The sequence below is a fragment of the Papio anubis genome, chromosome 4 (genome assembly GCF_008728515.1).
Source record: "Papio anubis isolate 15944 chromosome 4, Panubis1.0, whole genome shotgun sequence".
NCBI lineage: Eukaryota > Metazoa > Chordata > Mammalia > Primates > Cercopithecidae > Papio > Papio anubis.
This window is the reverse complement of record NC_044979.1, coordinates 100,077,673-100,105,054: the sequence shown is the minus strand read 5'-3', so window position 1 is coordinate 100,105,054 and position 27,382 is coordinate 100,077,673. Positions and strand designations below refer to the sequence as shown.

The window sequence follows — 27,382 nt, the reverse complement described above, 5'->3', positions numbered from 1 at the left end:
TTATCACATTTATTTTTAAATAAATAGCATTCAGCTAATTGGGTTGTATTTAAGAAACTAAAGTGAACTGGAACAATACATATTTCTTTTTAGAAATCTGTTTTTTAAAAGATTACCAAAAAATTTAAGAAATTATGTGTTTTTGAAAAAAGTTTAGACAGTAGCAAGTCTCTGCTATGAAAATAAGAGGGTATGAGTGCTCTTATATCCTCCCTTCTCCCATTCCCAATTTATTAGCTATCTTAGGGTTTGTAATATTTATAATCTGTATCTAACTGTGACTATAATTTCCAGTTTGATCTTGGTTCACCACCAGTTTTTTTTCTACCAGCTCATCCATCATTGAGTTATTTGGTTCATCTTTCCTATCAAATGGTTTCCTTAAGAAGGGCACTCGGGTGTTGTGTTCTGCTTAAGAGAACTTGACATTAGATTTGACGACTTGGTTGGCAATAATACATTTGAGTCATTCTTTTTTCCTACTCAGAACTTTGGAAATACTCCTCCATTGTTTCCTGTCACAGAATCTTGTGGAAAGGAAGTTTGAGGTCCCTTGGTGACTTGCTTTTTCTGCCTGAATGGTGAGGAATTGTTTCTTCATTCTTGAAGTTCAGGATCTTCATCAGGGTATGTTTTGGTGTCAAGTGTTTTCTGTTGGATTTCCTACAACATAGTGCACTCTTTTAATCTAAAGATTCCTTCCTTCGTTTCAGGAAAAATCTTTTGTATTTTATCTACAGATACTTTTATAGTTCCTTTTTATTTTTGGTCATCAGTTACTCTTATGTCAGAATATCTCGATACTCCTACATTTATCCTTTCAGGAATTACTTGAATCCCTGTTTTTAAAATTCATTCTCTGCATCATTTCAAGCCTTTTCTTCTGTTATCAATTCCATTTTCAACCATGTTTTTTGCTATTTCTAATACATTTATTTGTTCTATATTATTTTAGGCAAGTTTTCTTATCTCTGCCATCTGCCTTTTTATCTGAATCTGTTGTTTCACCAGTTCCTGAGTACTTATTTTATTGAGTTCATGTTTTCTAAGTTCTCTGCGAGCACAACACACCTGTGGGAACTTTTGTTTCTTGGGCTAGCTGTTTCTCCATATTGGTTTCATCTGTTTCCCACTCCGCCCCATCCCCTTTCTGGCTGTAGCATAGTCACATAGTTGCCAGGCCATCTTCCGTACATTTGCTCATCTTTAAGGTGAGCAGCTCTGTTAAGACCAGGTATTTGCCTTCATACAGTGTCGGTGTATTCTCCTTGACATATTTCCCATCTTGTTTGGCATCTATTTCTTTTGCCCTGTAGGCTTGTGTTCTATATACTTTCCGAATGGATAACACTGAAAATATTTAAGCACCAACATGTCACAGACATTGAGCAGACAGAACAGAGGTTGGTCATAGCTCTAGGCCACATGTTACTCCTGTAGTTGCTGGTCTGTAGGGTGGTCTGGAGTGGGGGGCTTCTTGTGAGAGGGGCTGGGGTGGCCAGAACAGCATGAGACACTTGGATAAGTGATTCTTTCCATTGTGGTGTGGAAGTATTTTGATATTTTAATAACCAGCACAGCCACATTAGTGTGTACCAGCCAAGTATGAGCCCAGCCTGTCCGTGTCTTTGTGTCTATATGGAGGAGGAAGGAGCTGTGTAGAGGCTTTTACTAGAGGACTGGACTCTGCTCTGTCTTCTGATACTTGCATTAAGTCCTGCACCAGAGTGAATTCTGAATGGAGAGAAGACATATCTACTGTATGTACAGAGGACACAGTCTTTGGAATGTGGGTTTGTCTCTTAATTCAGGGATGAGCTAGTTCCAGTCCTCTGTTTCACCCATCTCTCCCCAGCAAACTCCATCCCCAACCCACCCCCACCCCACCCCACCCTACAACACCCCCACTCAAAGGAAGGAAGAGATAAAGATACTCATCCTGCCCCTATTCACCAGTCAACTTCTTTCCAAAACCTGAAATTTCAATGAGTATTCTGCATCTTGCCAATCCCCTCTAGCAGGTGGGATTAGGAGCTCTTCTTTCTTACCAGGAAAATCTGGTCTTTTTGTTTGACTGTCATCTTTTGAAGTTTAAGACATAAAAACAAGGTGGAGCTCCTTCCATTGCCTGGATGCTAGTGAATTTTTTAAACTGAGTTTTACTTTTTGAATTTTATTTAGTCTGGTGGTTCTTTAGGTTTAGCTTTAGGGGATGAAGTGACTGTGATCTGACCAAAATTATCCTGAAAGATCCCACAGTACAATTTTAAAGGACTAAACCAGCAGCTCTGGGGGTTCTCACTCTGGGCTGCAAATTAGAATCACTGGGGAGATTTTAACGTCAGTGACAGGCCACATTCCTAAGCCTGATTAAAGTGGTCTGGGAGATGCCCAGCTATAAGTGGCATATATATTTTTTCTTATTTGCTTGGTTTTTGAGTCCTTCCAGTGATTCTAATGCACAAACAGGGTGAGAACCATGAGCTGGACCTTGCATTCTAATCGTTCATAATTTGATATATATAAGCACCTATAAAATACAAACATTTTGCATGTGCATTAACAAAGACAAAATATAAAAAACACATAAATTATTTATACTCTGTGTGGTCAGTCGCTCAAAGTATTTCTTGAGCAGCCAAGGAAGCAGGAGGGAATAGAAGTGTATGGTTTTGCTTCAAAAATATTTTTATCTAGCTGGCTAACAGAACTAACACATCTGAAAGAATCACAAAGCACATGGTGGTGACGCCCAACTCTTAAGACAGTTTTGGAAATATACCACAGACAAGGAAGGCATTGTCAGGTGCGGGGCACACTGACATGAAGGTAAAGTTCATGATTTAATGAGAGATGTGGCTACGCCAATAACTAGAACCTAACACCAAAGAATTAGTCCAGTTACCTTGGAGTCACACTTCCCATCCCTAAGTTGTAATTCATAAAGTATCATTTAGAAATGCAGGGGATGTTTAGAGGTAAAATCCATAGCAGAGATTTATTGAGTCTGGGAAGATTTTGAGGGGTTTCCAGGAATAAGGAAAAGGGCATACCAAGTTTGTAAAGGGACTTAAAGCCTGGCATAGAGTCACAGGGAGCATTTTCAGGTTTGGAAGGCCATGACAGGTTTAAGAGCAGAGAATCCAGAGATCAAGCTGTAGCTGTGCACAGCACTGGGAGTATGGAGGCGGAGGCAGGCCTTGCTGTCACAGCAGGTATAGTGAGGAAGTGAGAGAAGAGTTCGGAGTGTCCGAATTTCTTGCCTGAGAGACTAGAACAATGGTGACTCAACTGACCTGGATGGAAAAGCTTTAGGTGCAACCAAGTTTGGCTTTGGGGTTTCAAGTGAAGGTAGGGTCTCTAAGGGATGGTCAGGAGGCAGCTGGGTCTGGATTGGAGCTCCGAGACCACAACCCAGGTGAGTGACCTGTGCCTGAAGTATAATTGAAGGGTTATCTGTAGGGAGGAGAGCAGAGAGCCAGGTCTAAATTAGGAACAAGGTGAAGAATCATCACATCTCCACAGAACTCTGGGGAAGTGGGTTGGTCACTGAAGTATAATGATCAGGGGAAGGCGAGGATGAGGGAATTCACTGTCTAAGGTGATCTCATAAAAGACTCTGAAGCAGGATTTGACTTCACAATATCTAAAATCCTTTCCAACAAGCTGGACTCTCAAGCCAAAGCAAAAGGTCCTAAAACTGGCCATATACAAGTGTCAGCAAAGATGCGACAACTTTGTTCTCTGAGGACAATGCATTCATATAGCAAATCACCCCAAACGTGATCTGTGTCCTCAGTGCTGATGTCAGACCATCATCGTTCATCAATTCTCCATCAACCTGAACCACACTGCTCCAAAAGTGGTTATCTCCATTTCATGCCTCTGGAGAGGATGACAATAATGACAGTGGCAGGATGTGTGTGTCAATCCATGTGGACACACACACACAGGACATGTGCTTATATCATAAAAGAGCATCTCTTCTAACCTACCAACATGAGTGTAAGAAAAAATAAAAATATCAACTCTAGGGTCATTCTATTCCTTCTTGTTCTTTTGGTTTCTCTACTGCAGCACAGATGAGCACAGATCTTCCAGTGTGTCCAGGTTATCGTAGAGTGATGGTAGAACAGAAAATGCATCAGTACCTGCAGTTTCTGGAGTAATAGCAAGTGGCATGCACAGCCACACTCTGTTCTCCTTAGCTGGACCCTCATGACCACAAGGCTGCTGTACTCCTCTACCCACTGGAAGTTGGGACAGACATCCAAACACATTCTTTTTCTGAAACCAGCTCTGTTCATCCTCTAGACAGCAGTCCAACCGCCCCAAAGGATACAGCTGAAGAACAGAAATGAACTCCCTTCATATACCTCCCATCTGAGCACACTCCTTCACCTAGGCACAGAGAGGCCAGAGGTAGATAGCTGGTCCTTACACAGCCTGCTCCAGCGGTACTAATGTTTCAGATTTATAAGAAGCCATTATGAGAAAGATCCTGGGGTTCAGTGGGGTACTGCTCATAACTTAGAATAAGCCCATACAGACTGGTCTGAAAGGCACTTCCTTTCTTACACAGTGAGGAAGACAGTGGTGTTTCAACATATCTCATTTGGATTTTGCTTTAAGATTTGTCTATATTCAGTGTGAAACAATGATAGAGGAGCTCGTCATAGTGATTGTCTCAAGGGATAGTGGCCTATTAAAATTCGTGCAAGTAAAAAGGTCAAGGCAGTGTATTGTAAAGGTACAGGTTTCTCAAGAAGAGGAACTTTAGGGCAAGGAACAAGGGCCTCCAGACAGCTGGAATTAGGAAAGGGAAGCCAGCCTTCAAGGAAACTTTGCTGGTGTCCCTGGCTACTACATGATTTTGCATCAGTGCTTCTCAGTGTGCCTATACCATCCTTCCTCTACACCAGCTTTTTCTTCTTCCTTCTCTTGCACATGGTGCAACATAGCCACCCCAGTCCCAACTCTACTTGACCCTTTTGCTCAAGCACCTACCACTCAACACTCCTGTGTCTCTCTTCTTTCAATCCCTCCCACTCTTAATTCTAATGGACTCTGCTATTGTGTTTAAAGAGGCAGCTGGAGAGGGCTCAAGTGGGCAATAGTGGGAAGATTCCCTGAGAAGCGAGTGGACAGGACAGCTCTCCAATGCCAGTCATACATATCTGTAGGTATCCTAATATGCACAAACAAGTGTATGAGAGGCGAAACCTGACAGGTTAAACACTACTTTGGCATCAAGTGATTTAGGCAAAAAAGTGTCTGCTACTGATGTCATCTAATTAAGCACACAGCCACTGAAACATTATGCTTAGCAAATTAATCTACTAATTGTTCTGCATCTAGTGTCTCTGAAAACAGAATTAAACCAAGCCAAAGAACATAGCTACCTCTGAAAGGAGCAAGTCTTTCTTGAATGCTTAAAACACCCAGGGCAAGGCCATTCCAGAGGCCCTCTGATGCTTCAAAATCATCTTTTGTTTAGGTTTTAAGCAGTTTCATAAAAATTTTGGAGCTTGGGGCTGGGCACAGTGGCTCAAGTTGTAATCCCAACACTTTGAGAGGCCGAGGTGGGTGGATCACTTGGGGCCAGAAGTTCGAGACCAGCCTGGGCAACATGGTGAAACTCCATCTCTACTAAAATTACAAGTCAGACATGGTAGCGCACGCCTGTAATCCCAGCTACTCAGGAGGCTGAGGCATGAGAATCCCTTGAACCCAGGAAGTGGAGATTGCAGTGAGCTGAGATTGTGCCATTGCACTCTAGCCTGGGCAACAGAGCAAGACTGTCTCAAAAAAAAAAAAAAAAAAAAAAAAAAATCATGTTGGAGTTTGGTTGCCTGGGTTTGTAGCCTGGCTTATTCCTCCTAGCTGTGGGATCTTAGGCAAGGGGCTTCCCCAATATATGCCTCAGTTTTCCCAGCTGTAACCCGAGGATAACAACAGTACCTGCCCTATGGAGTTATTAGGAGGATGATATGTGCTTATATTTGTAAAGGGCTTAGGTTGATGCCCAGCAAGTCATGTGTGTTGCATAAATGAGACTTCTTATTGACATATTCAATTAGGCAGAAAACCACACAAAAATCTTTCAGAACTTAATACTTTAAAAATAAGTTTATTATAACTAACGAATATAAAATCTGACAGATATTTTCAAACATTTTTGCAAAAAAAGTAAAACCCTCCCCTTTCCCCCCTCCCCGCCAGATACAGAATAAGGACTTGGACAGAGAAACAATACAAATCTAAACATGAAACTGTCGCTCATCGGTTGGTCCCAAGAGGCTCCAACATATTATATTCTAAGTAAAGGCCCATTAAATTAAGAAGTTAACAAGCCACTTGACACTTTTATAGTTTAACTTGCTTTCTACTCTGATTATAATGCTCATTCAAAATGCTGAGAGACAAGAACAGGTAACGTTAATACTGCACGTGACAGATATTCAAAGTGCATAAATCTATGAAACCACAAACATTCATAAGAATACTAGGCATGGAATTAAACAGTGACTTAAAAAATTAATCCAAGGAAATCTATGTACATTTTAGCCTTTGGCATCTGGTCTATCATGTTTCTTCTTTATGTAGACATCAATTTGTTAAATCTATCAACCAGATTAAATTTATCTGACCACATTTCTCATCTGACAGATTGTCCACAGCCAATTTCACATGAGGTAGTTGGGCTGTTTAATGACATTCTAGTGAAATTCTCATGATACATGGGAATTATACATTAAACATGCCGTGGAACTGGCTCATAGCCTTCTAGGAAACAACAGAAGTACTTCTAGAGCATCCTTCCTATCAACACTGACTCCATATACACCTATAAACAGACATGTATACACAGGAGTCTGTGTGGGTAAGATCGACTTTGTAAGGGATATCCACCATCCCAGGGTGGTTTCTGTTTGTAAGGTACAGGGAGGAAATACTGACCACACTTTAAATATATGAAATATTTAGAACAAGCAGGATGTTATTCTTACATTCTCACATAGCTTAGCTGAAAACATTTGTTCACTCTGGAACAGAAGTGATTAATACGGGAAACAAAGAATTTTGAAGACTTTTGCATTGCAGAGTAGTGGTATTTTTTTCCTTTTAATTAAAGGCTATATAAAAACAGCAGAGGAGAAAGATCAATGCATGCATCAACTGTACCAGAGAGGCACTGTTAATGACTGTTTAATCATGCCCTGGAGTGCCTGAATGCAGCAGTGCAATGAGAAATCATGCAAATGGTCACTGTACACAGGACTATTGACTGTCTGAGACAGGATGGGAATTGGGAACATTTACAGGGAAGGTCTAGTAAACAGTATATTTATGGAATTGTTGAAAGAACTCCTAATGACCTTGTAATACAGATAAACAGTCTTAAAATACCATTAGACAGCTAGTGAATTGTTTTTTATGAAATGACTATGAAACCCCTGAGTAAGCAACTGCAGATTACAAAGGGACGTACAGAAGTAGAATGTACTTCTAACGAAAGCATTCTATATACAATTCATAGGAATACAAATTTACCATACATAATGAAGTTTGTGTGGAGACCTTACAAGATCACAGAGTATCTGAAGTCAGGCCCTCAAAGACCAAACACATTAGCTCAGCTAACAGAACAATGGCTGAAAATATATTTTACTTATAAATTCTACATCTAAAAATTTTAAAATTTAAAAAAGGTTGATAGATTAGCTTAAAAAAAGAAATGAAACATGAGGGAGAGCTGAATAGTTGTAAAACCTGTGACTAAAATCAGAAGCAACTGGTTTTAATCAGTGATTCAGAAATGCACCATTATATAACCAGGTTCTCATAGGACATGGTAGTTTGCTAGGAAAAAACTTAATTTTCCTCCAGAAAGTTCCCCAAATGCCTCACATCATCGTCTATTGCTCATGACCCTCTGACTCTACTGCCTTATCTGATATTTCTCCATATGTATGATTTTCACAATCAGATCAAGTTTCCTTAAAAAAAACCTCTTACTTCAGCTCCTCTTTCCCTCACTTCAAATTTAGTGGAGAAAAATGTACTTTACTTATTTGGTCCCTATCACATATTTTTAATTAAAAACACTTTTCTGAAAATATAAAGTTAAAAGCATCAACTTTTTGTTAATATACATGGAAAGTAATAACCAAAAGGAGAAGAGTGCAAATTTTCCAGCTGCACCCCTCTAATAATCATCTTTCCTAGGTGCCCCATGTCATGTCATTCACCGGCTTTCCAGCTACAAATGGGAATATGGGCTCCTTCTTAAGAAGCTCTTGCAGTCTGGAGGTGGGGAAACAGAATCCCCTCTGATCAGGCACCCAGCCCTGGGCTAAGTTGGTGCCAGATGCTCTACATATGTGCTAGAAGCTGCTCCTGAGAAATGGGGCAGAACAAACATAAGTGGGGGCAGATCTGGCGTGCTGATGGCAGTACTGCTGGCAATTTTCAGCAGCAAAGAAGAGAGAAAAGCAACAAGGCTGGACTATGAAGTTCAGAAATCCCTCATCATTGAATATGGCATTGGGGGAAGTTTAATAATCAGAATGACATGCAAATAATGGTAAGAAGGTGCCTGAAGCCACTACTTATATATCCTAATGAGAACTACCCTTCAAAGTCAATGTCTTGGGCCCACAGGCCCAACATTCTGTGAGAGCTCCTCTTCTGGAACTCCCTTCAGAGCTACATCAAGAGCCAATGAGAAGATCATCTCCTCACAGTTACAATTTGGTTTCACTCCCAAAAGGGATCTCTCCAATTTAACATTTCTCACCAGCATTAGCTATAAGGAATCTAGCTTGCTTTTAAAAGTCAAGAGACTTGCCATCATTGAAAATATTTTGTTTAATTCAACAAATACACCCTGATACCTACAAAGTGTAAACACTGGCTTTTACCATAGGGAGAAGTACAGGCACAATGAAATTGTGTGGAATTGTCTCATAAGGGGTTAGCCTAATGTTACTTATTTGTGTCTATAATACCTAACAGACCAATTTCCTTTTTCTTCCAGTTCTCTCTAAAGGTTATGCTAGAAAAATAATCCTAAAAATGCTTTGAGCAATGACAACAAGGTGATTACTCTGCCAACAAAATACTAGAGTTTTCTCACCTCCTCTCACAGCAATGGTGAAAGTAAACTTAGGTGTCCCAGAAGTCTTGGAGGGCAATGGAGAGAAAGCTTTAAATATCTTTTCTCATTGCCCCTTTCTTGCAAAGTGACTACACATCAGCACAAATTATGACTTTAACTACAACAGAGAGCAAATACTGTGGATGTAGGAGGAACCTCTGACTATGCCCGGATTCAGGTTAAGCTGAATTTACTGTTTAGTATTAGGTTCAATTTCTAATATTTTTATTTAAGGATCCTCAGTTCCTTAAGCAAACTTTTATACATCTTAAACTTTTATACATCTTAGGCAAACTTAATATGCTCCAGTGGGGAAAATACCTATTAAAAATATTACCCTCTTTCTACAGGGTAATTGGAAAATGCAACTTATTCAAGCTATTCTGTCTGATCTGGTTTCTCAATGATCTCAGATAATATTAAGCCCCTCATTCTCGGCAAATTGAGTTGTGTACATCTAGGCACTACCTATACAAATGCAAAATGGCCATGCTGAGCAGCTTTCCTTTTGTGTGTATTCAGAGCTGGGGTGGCAAACCTGAGGTATTTTCAGACTGCTACCTCTCCAAGAGACCACAGAGTTCACCTCAGGTGGCAGGGAGCACCAGCAGCTGTTTAGAATGATCACGCTGCACAATTCTACCAACCACCTGGTATCATCCCCTCTAAATGGTACAATACCTAAAACATCTTCATTCCAACTACAAGCAAAAACTGGCTGCTTTTTCTTTTTCCGTTTTAGGGGGCTATGTCAAGGGCAGGGACTATCCCCAAGTCCTGCCATCATATTCTTACTAATCAGAGAAGGAGATCTATACTCACTGCTCATGAGAGTGGAAGGGAAATAACACACACACACCCCTTGGCAAAATACAAAATAATCAACATCATTTTAATACCCCCCCTTTCGCCCTAGCCTTAAAACATGTGATACTGATTTTTGAAGTTTAAGTATTTTCCAGAAGTCTTTATGTGGGCAAAATACCTAATTAATCTGAGCTAAATAAATGTTCATTTGTTTAAAAACACACAAAGGCAAAACCAGTACCCCTCCCTACATAAACTTCTCTGACTAAAGAGAGAATTCCCTCCATCCTAGAGATCTGCAGCAGGAACAGCATCATCTAGAGATGATGCTCAACTCAACCAAGCCCCTCAAAGGACCTTTGACCCTGGATAACTACCTTATGCTGGAACTTCCCTTCCTGTTACTAGAAGGAAGTAGCCTCTAATGGGGAAGGTACCCATGGCTTCTTTCCAATGCACACTCAAGGCAGCATGATCTACTGAGACTAGGGCCAGGGTTGGAGCATCACACTGTGCAGAAGAATGCCCACTCAACATTGTTTTATGAAATAATGTTTCTTAAGTTTTAAGAAGTTTAAGAAACTGTTTTCTTAAGTCTCACCTTTCAACTCTGACGCTGTCCCAAAGCTTCTGAGATTGATAAACAGCTACATTTTGCTTGCTCTGCATTTTTGCTGATTAAACCGAGATTAACTGGTAAGCAGGTTCAGAGCCATGGCCCCTGAATGCAATGCAAAGGCCTACTGGCTGGGTGTCAATGCTGGCTCAATTAAGAATGCTGCTGAGTAAACTTGCTCCACTTCTCACTCTCCATTTAGCTATTTTATTTAAATGGCGGCCTATTCCTTTTTGAAAAAAAAGGACATATCATTTAGTTCTTGAAGAAAACTGGTAATTTTGTAAACTAGAATTTAATCTAGTTGCTTTTCAATACTGTGTGCAGAAGAATCGCATGTGAAGTTTATCGAAATGCAGATTCCTATGTCCCACCACCTAGACTCTGGTTCTTTAGGTCAAAATAAGGCCTGGGAATCTGCTGTTTGAACAAGCACTCCATATGACTATGGTGCAGAGGCAGTCCAGGTCACAGTTGGAAATTAACTGGCTCCTCTGCTTAGAAACTATGTGACTGTGAACAGATCCCCCAACTTCTAAACCTTGCTTTTGAAGTGGGGTAATAATCCCTTTGAGTATCATTCCTTGTGATGTCCAATTGAGATAATGCATGGGGAACATGCTGGTAAATGGCAGGCAGTTGGGAGGTGTCATCTCAAATGACCTGTCCCGCCTCTCTCATATTCTCCCCTCCAACTTGGGGTTAGGGCACACCATTAATCTTCTCAGAGCAACGGTCTCATGCCTGTCAGCAAGGATGGGACTCCTGTCCACATCTTCTTCGCCTCCCACAATTGCATTGTCACGTGAATGCCCTGAACATCCTTACTACACAGGCCCTTATCACTGACAGAGTTGCAATGAAGAGGGTCCACTGAAGAACATCTAGGAACAGCAAACTCTACACAGCTTCAACAAAGCAGCTTATACTACCTCCAAATGTCTAGTCTAAGTTGGCTGAAATACTGACTATGAATTATGGATTAATATGGGTTTTGTTGATTTTCAGCTTGGGTTTGGGTGGCCCATTAGAACTAAAATATAAAAACAATACAATACACAATAACAGCAAATTTGTTTGTTAAATCTGCTCTTATAACTTGCTGTTCAAGTCTACAGCAGCTTATCATTTGGTTTCCAGTAGGCCTGCTGAACTGAAATATATAGCACCTTGATCTTTAAACAAAACACATACGCATTTTAAAAATTATAAAAGCACTGGGTTTTGCCGCCTCCTGTCCATCCCCCAAAGTGAAGGGGTTGGAGAGGGTTGAGGCTGTTGCTGGAAATTAAGTAGGGCAACAAAACACTTTAGCACTTTAATCCCTGAAGTTAGGAGGTGCTGCCCAGCAGCCATCATACCACCTCATCGGATTCCAGCCCGTGGACCTCGTATAAAGTGTCCAGTATGGCCAGCTGCTTCTCCATGGCAGGGAGGTAAAGGCTGAGGTCCCTCTGCATTCCAATACTGAAAGCTTCTTTCTGGTGGTCACCTTCCTTTATAGTTAACGCGGCCACAAAATCTTCATAGGATGGAGCTGCCCTTAAAGCTAACTGCAAAAGAATAACCCATGAGAATCTGCATCAAGTCTGTCTCTCACACACTTATTTTTATGCATGTGCACATGCACACACATACTTTCACACATACAAACAGCTGAGAAGAGCAAGAGTAAAGAAATATGACTACCCTTCTAATTTGTGGCTTCTCTAAAATTATGTTTCAAGGACCAATTCAAATAACTTTAAGGCTAGAAGAAACAAGTGTGTACTTGGGCCACCTTAAGGATAAATAATGCTATCACATCAGGGAATGCTGAGAGAGAGTCTGAGAAAAGCTCCCTTCTGATCCACAGTGTGATCCAGACTATTCCCCTCAGATCTTCAGAATCTATATGCATATTGCCATCATGGTCTTTATTCCCACATGGCCCGTCTTCCAGGGCATCTCATTCTCGTATCTCATCTCTATATATTTCTTTGCATATCTTCTATTTTTCCCCCATATAACAATATTTCCTTTGTGCTCTTGAATGCTTTCTAGAAAGGAAGGGAGCTAACATTTGTTGTTTGCTTGTGCGCTGATGCTTTAACATAGTTTATTCTAGTTGATCTTTATAAGAACCCCGTACAGTTTATATCTCTATTTTATATGTAAACGTCATACAGCTAATGAGTGCCAGGGCTAGGCTCTGAACTTGGATCATCTCTGTGTTTTTCAATCACACCACCATACTATGCCACTTCCCTAACAGATTTCCTAGGCATCTTATCCTTCTCTTCCTTTGCGGGCCAATATTCCGTAAGCTTGCTAAAATCTGTCTTCTGGTGTTCACTAGATCTCAGCAGAGGCTTTTTGGAGAATCTTGAATTATCATTCCACAGTTGCTTTCCTGATCTTCCTTATACTTTGAAAGTCTTTGAGAATCAGCCCTCCCCATTTTTGCAGTAAGAGAGTGACTGGCATTGTCATGCAGTGGCTAAAAAGCACAGACTTAGATGAAGCAGACCTGGACTTGAATCTCAGATCTTTCACATACTAGTTTGAGGAATTTATGCAAAGTGCTTAACTTCCTAGAATCTCAGTTTCCTTATTTACAGAAGAAGACTAATATCACTTTCCTTATTTTAAGGATTAATGGGATCTGTAGGAAGTATTTAGCCCACTGCCTGGCACATGATAAATACTTAGATAATGGTAAAAGTACAAGGGAGTAGGAAAACTGAAAATGAAGAGAAGGCAGTTATCCAAAAACATAACAAAAGAAAATCTCCCAGAACTGGAGGATAGGAGTCTTCAGATTTAAAGACCTAACCAAGTGCTCAGCATAATGAGTGATAAAGACCAAAAGGGAGCATCACGAAATTTCAGAATGTGGGGATAAAGTAAACAATCTAAAACATCTCGAAAGGGACAAGGAACAGATTATATATAACAGAATAGGATTTTACAATAGTAATAGTGGAAGCCGGAGGACTATAGAAGAATGTCTTCAAAATTTGGAGGGAAAATGTTTATTAACCTAGAATTCTACACTCAGCCATCAGCACTCTAGAAAAAAAAAGGGAGAACCAGTAATAGAGTTCAACTGTCCAGTCTGATTGAAGATGAAACCAAAAAGGTCAAATGAAGGCTAGTTAGTGACCAAGATGGAGGCAGCCACCTTGCCTGAAATGGATATCAGCTCAGTAGACAATTCAAAGATTAAAAAGTCACTATTTGGCTGATAAGTCAAATTCCTTGGATGTAAACAATGTTTCCCGCAGCAACTGAGATTAGTTAACATGAATTTGGCTCTGCAAGTTACCATGTTAGAAAACTTATAAACCTTCCGGAGTAGGCATGACTTGGAGAGTAATAGAGAGGGTGAAAGGGCCAATCTAGCTACAGACTCCTCTACTGATAAGGCTGTTGCCAAATGCATCACATAATCTATTTTCTTAAAAACCGGCACCTTTATTGGCAATAATATTTAAAGCCTTCAAGATGTTTTTACTCTACAACCTTGGGTATATTACCTCATCACTTTGTGTCTCAGGTTTCTCTGTCTACAAGCAGGGAAAATAATGGAATATATCTCAGGGTTATGAGACCTAGAAATTTATGTATGTCAAGCACTTAAAACAACATCTAGTGCATGTTAAGTGCTCAAAACTGTAAACTGTGGTTGTAGTTCTTAGTATTCGACACAGCAGTTCTGCTTCTAGGAATTTATTTTGAGGAAATAAGAATTTTATTCAAAAATGCATATAAACAGATGCTGTTTTATTTCCAACCTGTTTTATTCTAAACTTAGAAGCAGCTTAAGTCTCTCACACAGAGGACTGAGCAAATAAATTATGATATCTCCATACTAGGGAAAATATTATACAGTCACTAAAAATAGTGTTTTTTTCAAAGACTCTTTTATGGCATTTAAAAATGATAATGATAGATTCTATTCAGTTGGGGGGATATAAAATTATACAAGCTAAAGGTAGAAAAAATGTATATACACATACAGAGTAAGTATACAAAATAAAGATAATTATACACATATACGATATGCATGTATATATAAACATCTATATTATATTTAAGTATATAAAATAGGTCAATATTTAAAAGAATATGTAAATTAAGAAGCTAAGACGGTAAAACACAAAAATGTTAAAAAAGGAAAATATGGACAGTTTTAATTTCTTCCCTTTCTACCATGATTTCTAAAATTTTTTATGAGTCTAAATTAGCATAATAAAGTTATAAAGTCCTCTTAAAGACTTATGCTTTGCATCCATTAAAGTATAGGATAAAGGAAAAAAAGATTTATGCTGATAAGTTTTCTACTATAGCTGCATTCTTATTGACAATATCTCTGGGATCTTCAATATTTCAGGATTAAATTTTGCCTTCTATAATGAACCCTTCCCCCCACACTTGTTTTGGGGCAACTCAGGTGTCAGGCACAAGCTAGCAATCACAATATTCACTCAGGGAGATCAATGTACACAGTGAGCATCCATTGCCTAAGAACTCAGTAGAGGCCTCTCAGTGACTGTCTTCACTGCAGAGAGCTCTAATGGAGGTGAGCACTAGCACCTTGGAGATAACAGATCTGAGTTTAGACCTAGGCTCTGACATAGCCTCACTCTAGTACGTGGGGACTGGAATTAATTGTTCTGAAAGTATAAAATAGTGGGAGTTAATCCTGAGAATTAATGAAGATAAAGAATATGAAAGTACCTGTTAGAGTGCCTGGTACACAACAAGTGCCAATAGCTACATGGAAGCAATTATGATTATTCAAGGTGTATTGAAGGTAAGGGTGAGCAGTCTGTAGCTTCATTTGGTCCAGCACCTATCCCAGTGAACAGTGAATGGGATATGGAGCTTTAATCTCCATGCTTTCAAAAAATATTTCATTTTCACTAGAATCTGATTTCTTGTGCTGTACATTCTTCCCACTTTACTGGCCTCCCTAATAAAGCATGACCCAAACAGTTCTTTCTTTAGGCAAATGATACATCCTTTACATCCGTAAAAGATACCATCTACAAGGCTACTTTATTCCCCAACCTTCCAAAGAATGTGAGTACCTTCTATGAGGTTTCCTGACATACAACTGCATGAGACTGCCTTTTCATGACCAGATTTGACTAAGACTGACCTTCTCCTGGATGGGAAGAATCACAGAGTGTATTGCTGACGTAAAGGAGCCACCTACTCCTGCTATTTTATAAAGCAGGATAAGTGACCTCCCCAGGAGACTAGGAGTCTCAGGTTTCTGTTCTTCCTAGTTAAACATGCTGGGAAGAAGAGGGTGGTGGGTAATCAGAGCCAAAACATATGAATACAAAACACCTTCACGATGAAAATAACTGGCTAAGAAGAGATTTCTAGCCCTAGCCACTGGCACACCCAATACAGTTAATATTCAAAGACAAAATTCAATTAGGGAAAAAAAAAATCAACTAAGACCTAAGAATTAAAAGGAATGAATACAATGAGCAGCAGAGGGAGCTATTAGGTTGACTACATCACCTGAATGCATAATTTCCCTTCAATGATAAGTATTTAGGGTCACTGCTTCCTACCTACTTCTGCTAGGATACTTAAGCTTTTTACTACCTTATCAGAAAGACAACCACTTATGAGGCAAATCTTCACAAGGTCATTGGAACTGGCTAGAGTAATTAGAATTGGCTAGGGTAAAGCATCAACTCTTTTATTCATATTTCTTTAACAGTCTTTGCTATTCTAGATACTTTTTACTGCTGACATTTCCACACACCAAAGGCCTATAAATGTAAATGAAATAAATAACATTTTGTTCTTATCCTCAAAAACAAAGCAAACAAAAACACTATACACACATACACACACACGCACACAGACACACACACACTACCTTGTTTCTGACAATCGTAACTAGATAAATAACTGGATAAGAAGAGATTTCTAGCCCTAGCCACTGGCACACCCAATACAGTTAATAATAGGAGATAAGAAGGATCACTTACCGCAAAAACCCCTCGAACTACCCAGCCATGGTGTTGCCGCAATGTTTTACCATATGCGTTATCTTGAAAAGAAGAAAAACTCCATGAGGAACACTCTCATCAGAATTTGATGTGCTATTTGTATAATGTACTTTTTTGTTTGCTTGTTTGTTTTTAAAGAGACAGGGTCTTGCTTTGTCACCTAGGCTAGAGTGCAGTGGTGTGATAATAGTTGCAGCCTTGAACTCCTGTGCTCAAGTGATCCTCCTGCCTCAGCTCCTCGAGTAGCTAAGACTACAGGTGTGGATGACCACGCCCAGCTTACTGATTTTTAATTTTTTGTAGAGACGAGGTCTCGCAATGTTGCCCAGGCTGTTCTGGAACTCCTGGGCTAAGGCGATCCTCCCCCCTTGCCCTCCCAAAGCACTGGGACTACAAGTGTGCGCCACCGTGCTTGGCCATATTTGTATAATGCATAGTAGCACAATACTATTGGTATTTGGAAATTATGAAAAAAATCTAATTACAAGATTTTGGACCCCAAAAATGTAAAGCAGGAAAAAAATCTCAAAAAAAATTTTTTTTTTAAAGAAATGCAGACACTTCCACTCTTACTCTGGGTCCATCAATATATCTGAACTTCAGCTTATTATCGTGGTGGGAAAAGGTCAATACATATGAAGAAACAAAGGAGGAGGAAAGGATATTGAAAAATTGAGACAATACAATTAGAAATATTTTGAAATGTTTTGTGACCCTGAGCCAGTCCCTTAGCTGCCCTCTCTAACCATCTGTTTCCTCCTTTGTAAAATGATCTCTAAGGTTCTTTCCAATTTTAACATTCTATTCTGAGATACCAAATGTTTGTCCTAAATGACCCTATGACCCTGGATATACAGTATTAGAGCTAGAAACCTTCAAAAATATTTATGGAAAGAATGGCTTGAAGTTATTAAGCTAAAGTAATTGGTGAGAACTATATTAATAAAAGTCATTCATGTTTCATACTTTAATCTATAATTTTTGTCCCAATGTATTTTAAAAGGAGATTTTGAAACTGGCATATCATAATTTTAATTATGAAAAAAATTCCAAGAACCAGATGGATGCATTTTATGCAAAGGATGTGTTCCTGAAATTTGAATAATTCAATATATGCAAAATTCAAAACTGATTTCTCCACAGGATTAAATGCATTCTCAGGAAGCACAGATCTACATCACCATGATGCATTTTTATTTCAATGTTCCACTTTATTTCCTAAGCATCATCTCCAGTAGCAACAGAGCACTCATTTCTAAATTAACAGCACAGTGTACCATGGGGGCTATTTGACCTTCTTCATGTTTCTCCGTATCTAAATTCTATTCCAAGCGTATTTATTTTCATGTGCTAGTTTCAGCACAAGTACTACCACCATTTCATGAATGCTTAGTGTGACATTCTAAGGCTACAAAAATATTTTCAATTCTAACAAGAGAAGATGTTAAAATAACAGATAAAGAGACACTAAAACCACAAGTACAAGTTCCTATGCAGTGAAAAGCAATGTGGTTCACAGGACATTGTCAAGGGAAGTCAGGTATTTATTTGCATTTTACTGGCCAAAATGGCACTGCCATGTGGCTGCAGCTTCAACACAGTTTACAATTGACTCAAGCCTTCCAGTTTTGAAATTATGTCATCCTAGTCAACTTTACTTTAAAAATTGGAGTGAGGCTTTATTAATACTTTTAGTATATCCTACCATTTCAATTTTACATATTCAAATCTGCACAAAATGCAATTATGTTACATAAAATACATAATACATATTGCAATATATTTTATATAAAAGACTGTACATGTGAAATATAACAACAGATTCCTTTGGCTCTCTAAAGCTTAGGATATGTTGGAATGCCATTATCCAGTGTGTTAATGGTAAAGTAGGAGCAATAAGTGATAATTAATACATTCAAGTATGAAGAAGACTCTTAGAGCCTAAAGGAGAACCCAAAATTAAATTTAACTTTTTTCTTAGGAGAACAGTCTGAGTAAACTAGGGCATGGTCAAAGATGTATGTCTTCAATGTAAACCAAACAAAACATAGGTGATTCTCTGTAAGAAGACATATGGCATCAAGGAAATTTCAGATGGTATACAAGACCTTAGTGAGGATATCCTGAGAAATGTGAAGAAAGGGGTTGCTGATTCACAAAGTGTATAGTACCGATGGGCCTCTGATAAAAACCAGCAAGACAACCAAATTTTCAACCATTTGAGCAGCCATCTGGGCTGGCAAGAGTGTACAGGTCCATGGAAAACATCCTGAGGTAAGTTACCAAGGTAAGATACTGCGAATCCTCTTTCTTGTGTTGGTATTCCAGGCAGGGCATCAAATGCCATTAGAAATAAAGAAATACCATTAAAATCTGCTGGTGGATATCTACCATGAACACCTGCTCTATTCAACAAGAATTCAGGGCAAGTCTACCACACAGTAGTATCTTTAGGTGATTTAAATTCAGTCAATTCCCTGTCCTCAAGAAGTTGATGGTTTATAGAAGAGCCAGTCGTGTAACAATCTTTATTGTATAAGTCAGTAACTGCTAGAGTACATATCTGTATGCAGTGCTACAGGAACAGTAAGAATGGAGAAACTAATTCAGCCTGGGCTGGTGGGGAGCCGTGTGGACACAAAAAATTCTCAGAAGGAATCCTGAAGGCTGGATAGGGTAGAGAGCAGAGTGGTAGATGGTGCTGCAGACAGAGCGAGCATCACTGCGTTGTGAGAGGTCATGGGATGCTGGGCGATGGTGAGCAAAATTCATTGGATCTGAAGAACACCAAGGCTTGCAAACTGGGTTGGGCCAAATTGTGAGGACCTTTATCCATCATGTCAAAAATTATGATCTTCCACCTGAGGCATAGTGGAAGTTTTGAAAAATATAACATTTATTGCTTTTTTGGGGTTTCACGATTGATGTCCATTGTTGAAAATAAGGAAAATACTTTAAAAGGAGAGAGCTAAAGAAACCTATAATCCTTTCTCCCAGAGATAACCACAGTGGGCATTCTGGAAAAATATTCTTAGTTTTTTCCCCCTGTACAGAGAATATTACCTTCTTCTGTTAGCAAAGTCATGATCATTCTGATTCAGAATTGTGGTAGGGAAGTAACAAGTTGAAATTCACACTTCTTTACAGTCTGTAGCAAATAACAGCTGTACTGGTGCCTGACCCTCCAGCTCCAAGGCCCACCTGGCTGGACAGATTGCTTTTTAAAAGAGCTCTGGGCCAGGCATGGTGGCTCACGCCTATAATCCCAGCACTTTGGGAGGCTGAGGCAGGTGGATCACAAGGTCAGGAGTTCAAGACCAGCCTGGACAAGATGGTGAAGCCCCGTCTCTACTAAAAATACAAAACTTAGCCAGGTGTGGTGGTGGGTAACTGTAATCCCAGCTACTCGGGAGACTGAGGCAGAGAACTGCTTGAACCTGGGAGGCGGAGGTTGCAGTGAGCCGAGGTAGTGCCACTGCAGTCCAGCAGCCAGGGCGACAGAGAGAGAGAGAGACTCTGTCTCAAAAAAAAAAACTCTGGATTCGGTGTTATGCCAACCTCAGAGACCTTATACTTTTCCTATACATTGCCATTCAAGCTAACTATTCAAAAAAGCCTAGAAACTCTTTCCCATGCCCTCTTCTAAAAGACAACAAAAAGACAAGGAAGACAAAGGTGCTGTGAGTCCAAACAGCATGGGGAGCCTGGCTTAAGGATGGGAGAGTGTTTGTACAGCAGCACATCTGTCTTCCCATTGGCCCTAGTAGACAAAGCAGCTGTTCCTTGTTATGCTTATACCTTGCCAGAGGAGAGTTCCACCTGGCAAAATGTGGGCCAGATGATCTAATGGGAGAAGGTGTGTCAAAAGAATTTGGGCTGGGTCTTGACTGAGATCACTGCTGCAATTTAAAATCAACAAATGAAATAAAAGTCATTTAAAAAAAAAAAAAAAGACTTCCCAAAGTCCTTAGCTGACTTCTAGGCTGCAAATATCCCTGCCATGTGAGACTGGCTGCATGAAAATAAGATGAAGTCTAAGCCTGACCTATTTTGGTTACCTAGAGAAGACTAGATAATGAAATACATTAATCTTCACTGTAATACCCATTCATTATCATCATGCATGTTCTATAATCTGGGAGTATTTTTGGCCTCTGAAAGACATAAATGATACCCTTCTCCCAGTTCTTTGAGATGTGTCAGTTCCCCAAAGACTGAGTCAAAATTTCTGAGTAGGAAGCCTTGACAATCACCTTGCCTAATTCTTTTCCTTTTAGAAATGAAGACATGGAAGACCCAGGAAGGTAGTGACTTGCCCAAGGTCACAAAGTTAAAAGCAATGAGACCTGGGGACACTCTTGTTGCATCACAACATTCTGTCAAAAAACTAGTATTTACTCTGTAAACAATGTAATAAAAATGAAAAATAGGCCTTTTCCAATCGTTTTTCTGAAAGAATTAGCACCTTATTCTGGTTATGGAAACAGCACAGTTCTCATTCATTTACTATTAGTAACTCAGAAACTTGCTATCAGGTATTTAGCGATTATGCCTAAAGCTTTCATAGTAACTAAGAGAACAACCCTTCCATTACTGTTGGTGGACAACCATTCTGTCCAGGAACTTTGTATAGGAAAGTGTTTTTCTACTGTAAACCTATAATTGGTAAAGTTATTTGGCTTGTAGAGAAGACAAGAGAAATATCAATCTAAGTCTTAAGAGAAAGCCTGGAAAGTAGATAACCAAAGCCAAAAAGGACGGAATTACTCACCAGGCTGAGGAAATGACAATCATAGCTCTGCAAATGTGCTTGACTAGACATTTCTGAGGCAAGAATTAGGAACTAGGAGATTTGAAAGCAGGTAGTCAAGTTTGGCAGGAGGCTGGTGGGAAACAGATAGGCACTGGGGAAGTGTGCTTGCCCTAAGGTCCTATGACTTCTAGAGAGAACGGTCCAGTAACTCAGAAAAGTAAGAATCTTCATCCGATAACTCATGTCTTTTTAAAGCATAGGTGGGCGAAAGAACAATGGACCAGAATATGGAGTCTAGAACAGATCTCTCTCTCTTTCTTTCTCTCTTTCTCTCTCAAAGTTGGTATTACACACAAGTGGGGAAAAGAACAGGTGATGGAATGAATGCTGCTAAGACAACTGGCTTTCTGATTGGAAATAATAAAATTATATCCCCACCTTACACCATTCACAAAAATAAATTCCAAGAAGATTAAAGACATAAATATGAAAGCAAACCTACAAAACTTTGAGAAGAAAATGTCAGAGAACATCTTTGTGACCTCAAGGGAAAAAGGGATTTCTTAAACAAGATATAAAAAATGCAAGCCATAAAGAAAGAATGACATGTTTGATTACATAAAAACTGAAACTTCTGTATACCAAAAGACACCATAAATAAAGAGCAAAGGTAAGCCACAGACTGAAAGAAGACATTTTAACCCATAACTGAAGAAGATTAGACATTTTAGCCCATAACTGAAAAAGATTAATATCCAGGAAATAAAAAGAACTCCCAGGAGTCGATAAAGGAAACCTAAGAGAAAGGTGGTCAAAGTACATGAACAGGCAACTCACCAGAAGGAAATCAAATTGCCAATGAAGACAGGAAAAGCTGCTCAACCTTACTTGTTATCTAAGAACAAAAACTTTGGCAATATTCTATCATTTTACAGCCATCAGGCACAAATTTAAAAGGCTGACAATGACAAGTGCTAAAAAGAATGTGGAGTATTGGGAACTCTCACTACTCTGCTGGTAATTATAGACTTTGGAGAGCAATTTGGCAATATCCAGTCATGTGGTTCAGCCATTCCAATTTTATTATGTACTACAGCAGCAGTTTCCAGTGCAGTCTCCAAACCAGCAGCCTCGGCATCACCTGGGAACTTGTTAGAAATGCAAAGTCTCAGCCTCACGTCAGACCTACAGAGCAATCTGTGTTTCAAGGAGCCTTCCAGGTGAGGTTAATACAGGCTAGAGTTTGAGAACCACTGTTCTGGCAGCACAGCTTCTCAAGCAGTAAGGCTCCATGAATTACCAGTCTGTAGACAGCCAAAGTCCCTGGGCCAGTCCCTCTTAGCTATGAGAAGCCTCCTCCTTTTTCTGGTGTGCTCTCTGGACATAATTTTCCATGTGATAGAGAACACGTGTGAAAGAAACATGTACATTGTATAATTGCTTTTAACAGTGAAAATCTGTAATCAACTGTGTCCATTAACAGTATATTAGTTTTTCTAAACCGTGGTCTATTCATACAATGAACTGCTAAACAGCAAGGAAAAGGAATGAGCCAAGACTACAAGCGTCAACAGTGGCTAAAATCTGAAAACACTGAGTGAAGAAGGAAGAATGTATACAATATGATACCACATATACAAGTTTAAAACATGTAGTACAATACTAGACGCTGCTTATGGACACATAAATATACAGTAAAAGTATAAAAACATGTATTACATAATGAACAGCAGCAAATTCAGGATGATGATCTCTGGAAAACGATGGGAGTCACAGGATTAAGGGGTGACATGTAGGTACTTAACTGTATTGAACTATTTTTTCTATTAGGTCAAGTGGTAGATATTTGTTAAATGGCTGAATTATTTATAATTTTCTTTTCTGAGACAGAATCTTGGTTTGTCACCCAGGCTGGAGTGCAATGGTGCAAACATGGCTCACCGCAGCTTCAACGTCCCTGGCACAAGTGATCCTCCCACCTCAGGCCCCCAAGTAGCTAGAACTACAGGCTTGTGCCACCACACATGGCTAATTTTTGTATGTTTTGAGGAGATGGGGCTTTGCCATGTTCCCCAGGCTGGTCTCAAACTCGTGAGCTCAAGTGATCTGCCTCCCTTGGCCTCTCAAAGCGCTGGGATTACAGCACTTGGGCATGTATTTTTAAAAACAGAGCTACTAGGAAAGTAACCTCTGAATTCTTCATAGTGACTAAGCTTAAGGTAAACTGAGTTGTATGGACAATAACAAGTGCAAAGAGATAAAGCAAGTACCCAGAGATGCCCTTTGTTAACTTCAGGCACTGTTAAGACTAACGCTTGTGCTGCCAGCCAGTCCTGTCAGCGGAGGCATATGCTGCAAATGGCTCTGGAAAGAGTATAACAATTCACGTTCCATAGTATTTTCAGAATGGCCAAGTTATGATTTGATGTCAAATATCTGATTATGAGTTCTGACTTTATCTCTCTCACTTATCTCTCCTTGTCCATGAAAGCCTTTCATATTAAATACGTGATTGAGCATCCTTTTAAAATCTTTTCTATTCTATGCCAGAGAAGGATCTTGGTTGTGTTAATTTTTACTGACATTTATGGGATCATTCTGAAGTGAGGTATGTGGCAATATGTTATCCCACTGAGCACAGAGCATATAACATTTAACACAATGGTGCATGAAATGCCAGAGCAACTTTCCTTCCTTCCACTTGCAAGGATGCTTTCCAAAACCTCTTTTTGATGTGGAATATGCAATGGAGAGGGGGACTCAGCTCTAAGGCAGATCATTAAACATATCTGCCTTGTGAACTCAACTCCCTCCTGAAAATGACCTCTATAGAATCTTAGAGGACACTAAGGGAACAGAGCAGCTCTTAGCATGAAACCACCCAAAATGTTCCACTCTGATCATCATTATGGGGAAGCCAAGTAATGGCTCAACTGCAAAAAGGGGCAGTGGAAAGTCTAAGGCCTCTTCCAGATGCTGGAAGTATTCCAGATCACAGAGTTGCAGCAATGCAATAACTAGAGATGCATTTTCCAGAAAGGTAACTGAGTCATGACTTCTACTATATGTTATTTAGGACTTTTACATATAAATGTCCTATTTCCAAGGCCACTAAGACCACACAAGTTTCATGAACATTCACCTCAAACCTTTCTTAAGCAGTATTTTTATTGGAAAGCTGTCTAATTATGATGAAAAGGAGGCAAAATCAACTGATGCTATAACTAATTTCAGCGGTTTTACTTCTGCTTATTAAAAATCTCTTAGATGCTGTCAAAATCTCAAAATGATCAAGATGTAGACAAGTGACAGGTGAACCTCAAAGGCCCAAGTCTAGATGACTAGGTCTCAAACTTTAGCATTGATTAGAATCACCCGAATGACTTGTTAAACCATGGACTGCCAGGCCCCAGCATCAGAGTGTCTGATTCAGCAGGTCTGGGGTGGAACTGGATAGTCTGCATTTCTAATGAGTTTTCAGGTGATAAAGATGCTGCTGACCTCGGACCAGCTTGAGAACCACTGATGGAGATTTTGAGACCCTAGGGAAAGTATTTATCCTCTTTAAACCTCAGTTTATTCACTGGAGAGTATTTGGAAGATTAAATAAAATATTTATCAAGAACTTAGTGTAGTAGTTACACTGGGTGCTCTATTATAAGTGATAGCTGTTTTTAAATTCAACTTTAGAATTTAAAAAAGTCAACAAATTTGCCTTTAAATGGCATATAAATTGCACACTCTTTTACCTACTTATTCACCCTCCCTCATTTCAAACAAGGTATCAGTTCTACTTATAAAGGCTGGGACTTCAAAATGAGAAAAAGGAACCATTATCCCAGAAGAAATATGCATCAAGGAACCTACAGGTTCTGAATGACTATTGTGTAAACATTTCTCAAAAAACCGTTTACACAGAGCTTGTTGTGTCTGTGTCTGTGGGGGAGGGAGGGTGGGTTTAATAGGGGAACTTTGGAGGAAGGGTGGGTTTAATAGTGGAACTTTATCTCCTCACTCTGAGCAGCAGCAAGAATCTAGGGATTTCCACAATCAAAGATAGGATTTAAATCATAAACAACTTCTTTGAAATAAGCCTGAACATCAGGATGAAAATGTCAAATTTACAGCCTCCCTTCTCTTTTCCATCAAAAATTGTGCCGAAGGAGAAGAGAGGGAAGAAAAAGCTGAGACTGGCTGTGATTATTGCAGTCACAAAGCAGCATTTGCCCTTCAAAGTCTCCTCTTTCTTCACAAAGTCAACACATCCCCTGGGCCCAGTCTCCAAATCAAGTACAAGGTTTGATGAGAAACCTTGAGGAGAAAAGGAGAGAGAAAAGTGGGCAGAATCAGGGTTGGGACTGGACAGAAATGGTATATCCTCAGTTTCCTTTCTATCTCTAGCAGGCGGTCAAAGCCCATAAGCAGATGGGTTCTGTTCCACCCCAGCTCCTGCAGTGGGCTAAATGGGATCAACATTGTCCTACTCCCCTTCCATACACAGCCCTAACAAAGTAATAGCAGCATAAGACATGCGGAGTCCACTGGGCACGCAGTGCTGAACCCTGTATCTTCTGCATTTCCAACAGGTGGAGAAGTCTTTCTACTGGCATGAAAATTCCATACTAATAAGTCAGTTTGAAGAGAAGTTTCTGGCTTGGCACCTAAGCTTTGTAAACTTTCCATTACTGATTTGGGACAAGTAAGTCTTATTTTTTGGCAGGTTATTAACTTCATGTATCATGATTATGATAATGATGACAAAACATCATTATCACAACAATAGATGCTAATCTTGACAACTGAGCAGTGTTTGTTTTTTTTTAGACAGAGTCTGGTCTCACTTGATCACCCAGACTGGAGTACAGTGGCACGACCACAACTCACTGCAGCCTTGACCTCCTTGGCTCAAGCAATGTTCCCACCTCAGTCCCCTAAGTAGCTGGGACTACAGGCACGCAACACCATACTCAGTTAATTTCTGTATTATTTTTGGAGAGGTGGAGTTTTGCCATGTTGCCCAGGCTGGTCTCAAACTCCTGAACTCAAGTGATCCTCCTGCCTCAGGCTTCCAAAGTAGTAGGATTACAGGCATAAGCCACCGCGCCCGGCCATACTGTTTTGTGTACCAAATACTTCTGTAATTTTTTCACATGCACATACACCTACTTAATATTTACAACCAACTTATTAGGGAAATAATATCACCATTCCCATTTTATAGATGAGGAAAGTGAGGATCAGAGACGTTAAATAACTCGCCTAAAGGCAGAGCACTAATGAGTGGCAGAATCCAGAGAGCCACTCCAGAGCTCCTGATCCTAATCACTCCACAAGCCATAAAGCTTGACAGACACGGGCTAGGGGGCATGAGTAGACATGCTGAATACACTTTTAGTACTTGAAATCAGGACACAGAGGGGAGAATATAACTGAGACCATTCTGAAATTCAGGGATGTATGGGGAATGTAAAAATGCAGGTGGCCCAGGGATGGTGGAGAAGACCCTCTGTAGGAGAAATGTGGACCTTCAAAGCAGGGGCGTCAAAGCCACTTTGCTTCAGACCCTATGTTGGTCTTTTTTTTTTTTTTTTTTTTTGAGACAGAGTCTCGCTCTGCCGCCCAGGCTGGAGTGCAGTGGCGTGATCTTGGCTCACTGCAAGCTCCGCCTCCCGGGTTCATGCCATTCTCCTGCCTCAGCCTCCCGAGTAGCTGGGACTACAGGCGCCCGCCACCTCGCCCGGCTAGTTTTTTTGTATTTTTTAGTAGAGACGGGGTTTCACCGTGTCAGCCAGGATGGTCTCGATCTCCTGACCTCGTGATCCGCCTGTCTCGGCCTCCCAAAGTGCTGGGATTACAGGCTTGAGCCACCGCGCCCGGCCTCCCTATGTTGGTCTTAAGCAATATTTTAATCTTACAGTTCCCTAACCTGTAAAAATGGATAGAAATGAGGATTAAGTTTATGAAGTCTAAATTCTTCACAAAGTGCTATCAAAATGTCAGCTCTCATTTTTATGGCAGATCAGCAG

General features: G+C 39.9%; 1 protein-coding gene and 1 long non-coding RNA gene across 4 annotated transcripts in view; one reads left to right on the top strand and one right to left on the bottom strand.

The window, feature by feature from the left end:
• The window catches only part of PLEKHA8 (pleckstrin homology domain containing A8), a 99,748-nt gene that overhangs the window by 30,190 nt on the left and 42,176 nt on the right, over nucleotides 1-27,382 (bottom strand). Inside the window, exons 13-14 of one of the 3 annotated variants that reach the window (XM_003896150.4) lie at nucleotides 16,583-16,644; nucleotides 6,115-12,136 (exon numbers count right to left, since the gene is read on the bottom strand). In XM_003896150.4, coding sequence (XP_003896199.1) covers nucleotides 11,939-12,136; nucleotides 16,583-16,644 — 260 coding nt within the window. In that variant the 3' untranslated portion in view covers nucleotides 6,115-11,938. Of the gene's footprint in view, nucleotides 1-6,114; nucleotides 12,137-16,582; nucleotides 16,645-17,149; nucleotides 19,465-27,382 lie in introns of those variants that run through there. The other 2 variants (XM_021935934.1, XM_021935936.2) reach the window with 2 other exon arrangements.
• Nucleotides 542-21,033, top strand: LOC103882932. The gene is made up of 3 exons (XR_644918.4): nucleotides 542-627; nucleotides 18,585-18,877; nucleotides 20,881-21,033. It is a non-coding gene; the product is annotated as an uncharacterized LOC103882932 (long non-coding RNA).